This window comes from Anastrepha ludens, chromosome 2 (assembly GCF_028408465.1).
Source record: "Anastrepha ludens isolate Willacy chromosome 2, idAnaLude1.1, whole genome shotgun sequence".
Taxonomy (NCBI): Eukaryota; Metazoa; Arthropoda; class Insecta; order Diptera; family Tephritidae; genus Anastrepha; species Anastrepha ludens.
The window spans coordinates 16,255,977-16,264,416 of NC_071498.1; the positions used below are offsets into that span (position 1 = coordinate 16,255,977).

The window sequence follows — 8,440 nt, forward strand, 5'->3', positions numbered from 1 at the left end:
AAACGGCTCTTTAGTGCTATTTAAGGAGTGCCAGAGTCGTACTTCAACCATTTCACCAACCTACCTCTTCTCCCTTCTATTGAGAAAATACTCAGCTGCATCACACTGATATTTGATCTGAAGAGGTGTTTCACTTAGCAGGAAGGTAACCGATGTAATCGAGCCGTTGGAAGAGGAAGACCTCCTCTGCGTTGGAAAGATAAGGGAGAGAAGGATTTGGCTTCACTTGGTGTGTTCAACTGGTGCCGGTTGGAGAAAAATTTAACATTTCTATTGGCAAGGCTGTGAATCTCAAATTGATTAAATCTTTTTCAAACATTTGTCATTTTAGAATATTCTCAAATCTGAGTATACGTGAAATCCAAGGCGAATCTATTAAAGGTGGTATGGGTAAATCAGCTGATTTATATTTTTTCTTTCGCCGTGTCCATATGGCAGTCATCCCAGAGTGAAACAAGGCGAATTCATTGTTTTTTACTTTGCCAATACTTAGACGTGACAATCAAACGTACAAAACATTTTTGTTGGTCTAGTGCCACCAACTTTAATGAATTTGCCTTGGTGAAATCTAAATGCTTACTGGGCCAATACTCACTCAATAAGAACTGAAAATTCAATCAAAAAATGTTTACTCAAAATTTTCTTTTCTTAAACTCATACAACTTTTGAAAGGAAGCAAACAAAAATCGTAAACCAAAAAGAAAAAATAAACGAACTTTTACTATTTGACATTTCAGAAAAGTAAATTCGACATTTACATATTTTTCGTGTTGTTCCCTTTATACTGGAAGGAGGAAAATTTTATTTGACATTGAAATTTGCATATTTTTTTGGAAAAAAATTAGATATTTTTATTTTTTAATTAGTTCGTTTAAGAAAAGTCATACCCGAAATGGACCTCACCGGCTCTTCAAAGCGCAACTCTCAACTGAAGCAACAACGGCAGCCGCGCTCCTTAAGTCTTGACGATGATGACACCCTAAGCAATAACTCCTCAAGTTCCCTGAATATTTTGCTTGCCGCCGCTTCCGATTCGGAATCGCAATCGCCAATTAGCGTGCGTGACATGATCAAACGTTATGACACAGCCGCCAAATTGGGCCCTAAAGGTGGTTCTCGTCACCCACAACTACATCAAACACATCATAAACAGCAACAACAGCAATACGGCTTGCCTGCCATGAAATCCGCATATTTCGGTGTGAATCAATTCGGCACCCACTCCACCACAAACCGGTTCCCATTGCGTCAATATGTGGCACAAGTGCAACAGAATACCGGCAGCAAGTGGACGCAAACACAATCGAAAAAAAGCATCCACAGCGGTGAACACAACAATAATAATACAACTAAAAGCAGCTGTAAGCTAAGTGACAACACTTTTATGGCAAGGAACAATGCGGATGCAACGGAAGATGGTTGGTTGGTGTGCGAACGCCATGCCTCAGTGAGTGATAGTGAAAATGTGTACATAGCTGATCACACCGCGCGCAGCTCAAGGTTGGTGGTGAGATAGGGAGTTCAATTTAAATCTAAACTTTCTTTGCTGTGCATTGTAGGTCGCCAGTTCAGAATCTAAACGAAGTCTCATGCAATTTGCAAGAGATAACTTCAGTTCAGAGAACGAGTTCAGAGGTAGTCGAGGGCATTGAAGAAGCGAATCCGCAACCAGTGGAGACTTCGTATCATAGTAAAACTACAATTGCCAAGACTGCTGGAGGTAAGTTCAAGGAGGGGATTTCGGATGTAATGGGTAGTATAGGCTTGGAGTTTATAGAAATCGATTTTAACAGGACTTTGTGGTCGTGCGTATATGCGACAGATAACTCCCACTGAAAGTAAGGCTTAGGTATATATTTTAGTATTGATATGCATATGAGAATGCATTTCAGAATGGGTATCCATATGTTAGTAGTATTTAATAATACGAAGAAAGTTACATTTCAGGAAATAGTGACCGAAAATTTATGTGATGCAATCATATCCTGCGGTGACCGTAACTGAATGGCTTTGTGCGTGACTATCATTCGGAAGTAGATGGGTTCGAGTCTCCGTGCATGCAACACTAAATGGTAGAAAACGTTTTTTTTAATAATAATCGCCCCTAGGAGTGCAATGGCAAACCTCCGAGTGTAGTTCCTCCACGAAAAAGCTCCTCATAAAAAAAAAACATTTGTTATTCGGAGTCGGGTTAAAACTGTAGGTCACTCCATTTCTGGAAAAATATCAAGACGGGTGTAAGAGTCGTTATATATATGAAGTCATATCCTACAAAGCATGATGGTGGATATTACTGCGATAGCAAACTCGTATTTACATCCATCCGCCCGCCTATGTATCTGATTGCCGTTCGAGGTCCTTTTGCCAAATTTTAATACCTTGCTTGATCGCTTAACGAGTTTAAGTTAGAGTTAGAATTTCAAAACACCGAAGCATTTCCAATAAGTGCTGGAGAGCAAAAGTCCATTGAGCTGAACATTGGTAGCCATCTCGAAAAAGGCGATCAAACATCTTGAGGTCTGGATTGACACAAAGCTTTGTTTTAGGGAGCATTTAATAAAAACAAGCTCCAAGGCGGCGCCTCTCAAGTGTGCTCTAGGGCGGATCCTCCATAATGTAGGAGGCCCCAAGGTAATCGCAGTCGACTACTGTCATTGGTTGTTGACTCCATAAACCTTTATGAGGCACCCATTTGGACAGGAACAAAAATGTAGAGTCTCCCAGGCAAAGCGCTCTGCGTGTATCTTGCATGTATAGAACTGCTGAGCTGAACCCTCTGGTCTTCGTAGCAGACGAAATGAACAGGCTCTATAACGTGCAAGGAGCTCGGCCCATTCTAGAATGAAAAACATCTAAGTGATTGCTGACAGTTGGTCGGTGGCAGCAGCGGTGGGATCAGTCGCAAAACAACCGTTGGACCTACAAATTTATACCACGTGCTGATGGGTGGTTAGGAAAAAAACATGGACTACCACCATTTGCAGTTGCTTAGCGAGCATGGCTGTTTTAGGCAATACCTGAGCCGTTTTAAGCTGGTAGACAGCCCTTTCTAACCAAACTGTCCAAATACTGACGAAAGCGCAGAACACGTGATTTTTCATTCTGACCGATTCCGACAGAAACGAGTTATTCTCGAACAAGTCTTGGGTCCTCAACCTTCCCCTAGCACCCTCATATGAGTTATGTGCTCAAGCAGTAGTTAGTGGGAGGCAGTCCAAACGTTCGTAGCGAAAATCATGACGCGACTCAGCAACGGCTACTGCAGCGGTGAAGCACGCACAGAAGGGGAAGACGGTAGTGGGTTTACCATATATAAATAGCTCTATTACAACCTTTCCGATGTCCATTTTATTTAAGAACACAGTGTAAGTAATTGGGACTATCGGCATGTATTCTTCATAAGACTGAAGGAGAGGAGCTCGGACACGTGTACCTAGTTTCGGACATAAGCGCGGCCCTACCTAGGTGTTATATTGTTGCGGTCTCAGGGTAAGATTTAGCTGCGGTGGGAAGATTGTTATAGTATTAGTGGGAGCGTGTCCCACATACCCTTAGTGTGTCGCCACCTTTAAGATGTTTCTAATACTTTGATTTAAATCTCCTTCAAAAAACAAAAAAAAAATACTTAGTTTGATTCGCCCTTCCAAGTTGATGTAACATTGCTGCAGTATTATCTTCGTATGTATAGTTTATGTTCTCAGAAAATCGGTTCTGCGTTACCGGAAGAACGGTGGTTCATATTTGGCCAAGGACTGTCGTTTCAGTTGCATTTCTTAAAGATTTATGAAGAATTCGTATGCTGTTACAACAACAACCAGGTTTCGACTTTACGCAGTTTAGTTAGTTTTTTGTTGTTCTAAGCCTTTATAGCCTTCTACGCCTGTAGACCTATGTTCGGCAAAAAATGGGGTCTCAAGCCACGTGTCGTACTTTGAATGTACAACTTAGTGGTTCTGCCAATTTTGACATACGGTTGCCTAGTTTGGTAGGTAGCTCTCCAGAAGGGCTACAACACCACTAAACTAGAGAGAATGCAGAGAACTGCATGTGAGGGCATCACTGGTGCTTGTAGAACATGCCCTACTGCTGCGCTTAACTATATTCTGCACTTACTTCCTGTGGATCTGCAGGTTAAATCCATTGCTGCTCAGAGCGCTATCAGGTTGAAGGAGCTTGGCCTCTGGATACAATTTCCTGTAGGACATAGTCGCATCTTGAAGCAGATCTCCCTTCCTTCTCTGTTCATCGCACTGATCTCTCCATCCGCAAACTGTGTTTTGAGGGTTGTGCTAGGGCTATCTTTCCGAGCAGGCAAGACTGGAAGAAGGGGAGAGTCTCCACAGATATAGGTACCTCTGTTTTCACTGTCGGATCCTAAATGGAATCTGGAGTGGGAGCGGGGGTTTTCTCTAAATCAGCCAGCATCTCTCCTTTAAACTGCCGGAAACGAGCAGCGTTTTTCAAGCAGAGGTCTTTGCGATCCTGCAGGCATGCAAAATACTTCAAGATCGCTGACATTAATATTTTTTCCGATAGCCAAGCTGCGATCAAGGCACTGTCGTCACCGTATTGCAACTCTCTTCTGGTGAGCTCCTGTAAGGAGGAACTCAAATATCTCGATCGAGCAGGAAACATCTCCCTTATCTGGGATCCTGGGCACAGGAATATAGAAGGAAATGAAATTACCGACGAGCTTGCCAGGAAGGGGTCGACAGAACCGGTTTCAGCTGTCCCCCTCGCTGACATCGGTGTCCCGTTGTCCGTTGTTAAAGGGAAACTACACAATTTCTTTCTAGGAAAAGCGCAAGACAGATGGAGGTCTGTCTCATCGTGCGCTATTTCGAAAACACTATGTTCCCAATACGATAGAAATAGAACGCTTAAGGTGATGGGAATCCCCCGCTATTCAATTTCCAAACTCATTGCGGTGTTCACTGGTCACTGGGTGATCGGTACTCATGCGGAGAAGCTTGGAATTCCGTACAACCCCTATTGCAGAAGCTGTGGGGATCCTACAGAGAAAGAGACTGTTGATCACTTTCTCTGCAAATGTCCGGCTCTGGCGGCTAGGCGCTTGAGACTCCTTTGGGGATGACTTGAAGAAATTCTCCAGCCTAGATCACCTTTCTCTCCTCCACTACATCAACAGCACTGAATGGCTGTAGAAAGTGTAGAAGTATATTTGTTCTTCCGCTAACCTTAAAAATTCTCGTGTGGCTGGGCTGTTACAGTAGATTAGTCTGGCGACTCCATAAATATTGCTAACATTGTTTCGTTTTGTAATTTTTCTCCATTGAATTAACGTTTTATTTTTTGTTGTGGATCGATAGTTGTGGTAATTATAAGGCGAATTATTGCAATATGAAGAAGCCCTTAGCTCTGTCCGCCCCTCGCTTAATATGCATATTAGGATCGAGAAGAGAACATTTTAAATTTTCTTTATGCTATCCCTGAGATTTGTTCTCTGGTCAAACAAATTTTTATAATTATTTCCCATAGTTCCAGGGACGAACAAAGGGCCACAACAAATTCCTTCCATTCATATCTGTTCTGCGCTAGTCTCTTAGCTTCACTCCAGGCTAAATTTACGGCACGCGTCCCAAACTCCAACAATCATCTCGAAAGTCGATGGTCTTCCTCGGCTACAGCTGCCTTGGGGATTCCACTAAATAGCGCCTCTTGTTAACTCATCATATTGCCTACGAAGGACGTGGCCAATGCAACCCCATTTTCTGCTGCAAATTTCAAGGAGTATTGCGGTTTGCTGAGTTGTTCTTCACAGATCAGCCAGCATTCAAGATTTTGTTTGGCCAGAAGATTTTGCCATGATTTTGCGAACGCATCGATTAGTGAAAGCATTGGCCGTTGTTGCATTCCATGTTTCACAGGCATAAAGTAAAATGACTTGACTTTAGACTCAAAAATGCTCAGATTTGTGCGTTGCGAAATATGTGATGCTTTCCAGACTGGACTTAGGAGCCAAATGTTGCTAGAGCTTTCCTAATGCGGTTTTTGATGTCTACGCTCGAGCCACCTGACTCCAAGACGATACTGCCCGGACAGAAAACAGTTTGTACTTTCTCCTGCAATTTTATTGTTTGAATCACTATTTTTTTTATTTAGAACTTGGACTCAATTCGTAAACTTTAAGTCGTGTTTATTTTTACTTTGCGATCAGCTGTTCTTCTTACTTGGGTGTTTGGCCGATTTTCTCCTTCTATTTGTGGAGTACGTCTTGATGTGGTTTCACCAATTCAGGGACCCATAGTTTTAAGCCGACTGTGAACTGCAAATGGTTTTTTATGAGAAGTTTTTTCATGGCAGAAATGCACTCGGTGGTTTGTCATTGTCTGCCGAGGGGCGACCGCTATCAGAAAACACTATCTGCTTTGCTGTTAGACATCTTACATCACCCTTAATTATTACTGTGTTAGAATTAACCTGGTAGAAGATGTAAAGGGTTTTCCAATAACAGGTGTTATTTTGAATTTGATTGCGCTATCGAGAGATGATTAACGATTTTCTATGGCCGGATCTTGGCCGGATATTGATCTGGACAACGTTTATTTTCAACAAGACGGTGCTACGTGCCACACAAGCAACGAAAGCATTGCTCTTTTACGGGAAAAGTTTCCCGACCGTGTTATGTCTCGAAGAGGTGATCACAATTGGCCACCGAGATCTTGTGATTTAACACCTTGTGACTTTTTTCTTTGAGGCCATGTGAAAGAGAAGATCTACGCCAACAGCCCAGGGTCGATTCAAGACCTCAAAGATGGAATTCGTGAGACTATCGAGGGCATAGGGCAGCCACTTTGCAATTCGGTTCTGGAAAATTTCATGAAAAGGTTATTGTTCTGTAAGCGTGGTCGTGATGGTCATTTGGCATACCTTATTACCTATTAACGGCATACCTTCCTCTTTATAATGAAATAAACATCCGATCATTTAAAGGATGGTTAAATTTCAAGGGCCGATGTTGAGTGTGAACGACACCGTTGGACTTCTTTCTTTGGGGTCATTTGAAAGAAAAGGTGTACGTCGATAAGCCAGCAAAAATTCAAGAGCTAAAGGATGAGATAATTTGGCACATTAACGGCATAGAACCTCAATTATGCCTCAGCGTCAACGAAAATTTAGACCATCGGATGGAGGTGTGCCGCTGAGGCCGCGGCGGTCATTTGGCCAATATTTTGTTTTATGCGTAATTGAGCCACACCAATATTATCATAATAAGGAGAAATTACAATAATTTCCTAAAAAAATTGTATTTTATTCAAAATCAACACCGGCCCTTGAAACTTAACCACCCTTTATATTAAAATGGAGCATTTTTCTTTGAATATTAAAATAACACCTCTGATTGGAAAGCCCTTTATAATGCTCAATACAATTTGTCTACTACATATCAACGAACATTTACTGTAGAAATTTTATTTACTACATATTTTGGTAACTCTTTGCAGGTGTGCGCATTATTATCGACATCTTTTTCGATCAGGAACACCAGCCCGTTTCGGCGACCGAAGTGGTGGGCAGCCGCGTTGAGACGGATATACCACAAAGCCGAATACTCAACGAATTTCAGCAACAAGCTGCAGCGCAAGCGCAACTAACGCGTAACTAAACGTGACCAAGCAGCTTTTATATGGATCAGTTTGAGTTCTGCATTGAAAATTGGAGGCGACAAAGTCACCAGTTAGCCAAGTGACGGAAGTGATGCCTGCTTATCTGATGATTGATGAAAAAAAAAAATGGTGTTAACTAGTCGGTGACAGCACGATGAGTTAGTAGTCGAGTGGAGGAGCTCAAATCATTTATAGTTTTTATATTTTGACATGTTTTAAATCACTAAGCGTTATTGTATTTTTGTGACTTGAATTTATTTCTTAACTCTTTATTTAATTCAGTTGCTATGTGTGCATTCCGAAATCGCACGAACAATAGCATCCAATTTCAACAACCACAATAGACTGGAAAATTGAAAATTTTTTTGACATTTTGAATACAAAAAAAGGCTGTAAAAATAAAAAATTGCAAACATCTTAAATAAACAATAAGAAGAGCTTAGCTTTTGAATTAGTCGTTAATGCTGATATAAATTTTGCATGCAAAAAATTATGTTTGGGTGTATCAATCAATCCAAAGGAGTCTGGCACGACTTCAAAGCTTCACAAAATGTGATAAAAAATGGAGCGTCCAGAGAGCGACAAAGAACATACTTGCCATAACTCATATGCTGCTGAAATCGCAGCTTTTGTTATTCAAATGGCGTTTTTTATTTTTTTTGTCGCTAAAAAATTATTACAACTGGTTGAGCTAATTTGTGTGAAGTGAGGGGCGCATAATGTTGTTGTTATATTAATTATATTGCCCCTACACACCCGCTTTGCTGATATGGCAGCTTCAGCTTTGACTTGCCCTCCTTGCCCTTGTCAGG

General features: G+C 41.5%; 1 protein-coding gene across 1 annotated transcript; it reads left to right on the plus strand.

The window, feature by feature from the left end:
* Positions 1 to 693: 693 nt before the first annotated feature.
* On the plus strand, positions 694 to 7,905 carry LOC128856544 (uncharacterized). Its single transcript, XM_054091851.1, has 3 exons — positions 694 to 1,500; positions 1,560 to 1,720; positions 7,467 to 7,905. The coding sequence occupies exons 1-3, from the start codon at positions 893 to 895 to the stop codon at positions 7,625 to 7,627; spliced, it is 930 nt and encodes a 309-aa protein (XP_053947826.1). The 5' UTR covers positions 694 to 892; the 3' UTR covers positions 7,628 to 7,905.
* Positions 7,906 to 8,440: the final 535 nt, after the last annotated feature.

What these genes read in the sequence shown, in the direction of transcription:
- LOC128856544 (XM_054091851.1), top strand. Translation starts at nt 893, where the DNA reads ATGGACCTCACCGGCTCTTCAAAGCGCAACTCTCAACTGAAGCAACAA. An exon ending in CACACCGCGCGCAGCTCAAG is followed by an intron (nt 1,501 to 1,559) that starts GTTGGTGGTGAG and finishes TGTGCATTGTAG; the next exon opens with GTCGCCAGTTCAGAATCTAA. An exon ending in AATTGCCAAGACTGCTGGAG is followed by an intron (nt 1,721 to 7,466) that starts GTAAGTTCAAGG and finishes AACTCTTTGCAG; the next exon opens with GTGTGCGCATTATTATCGAC.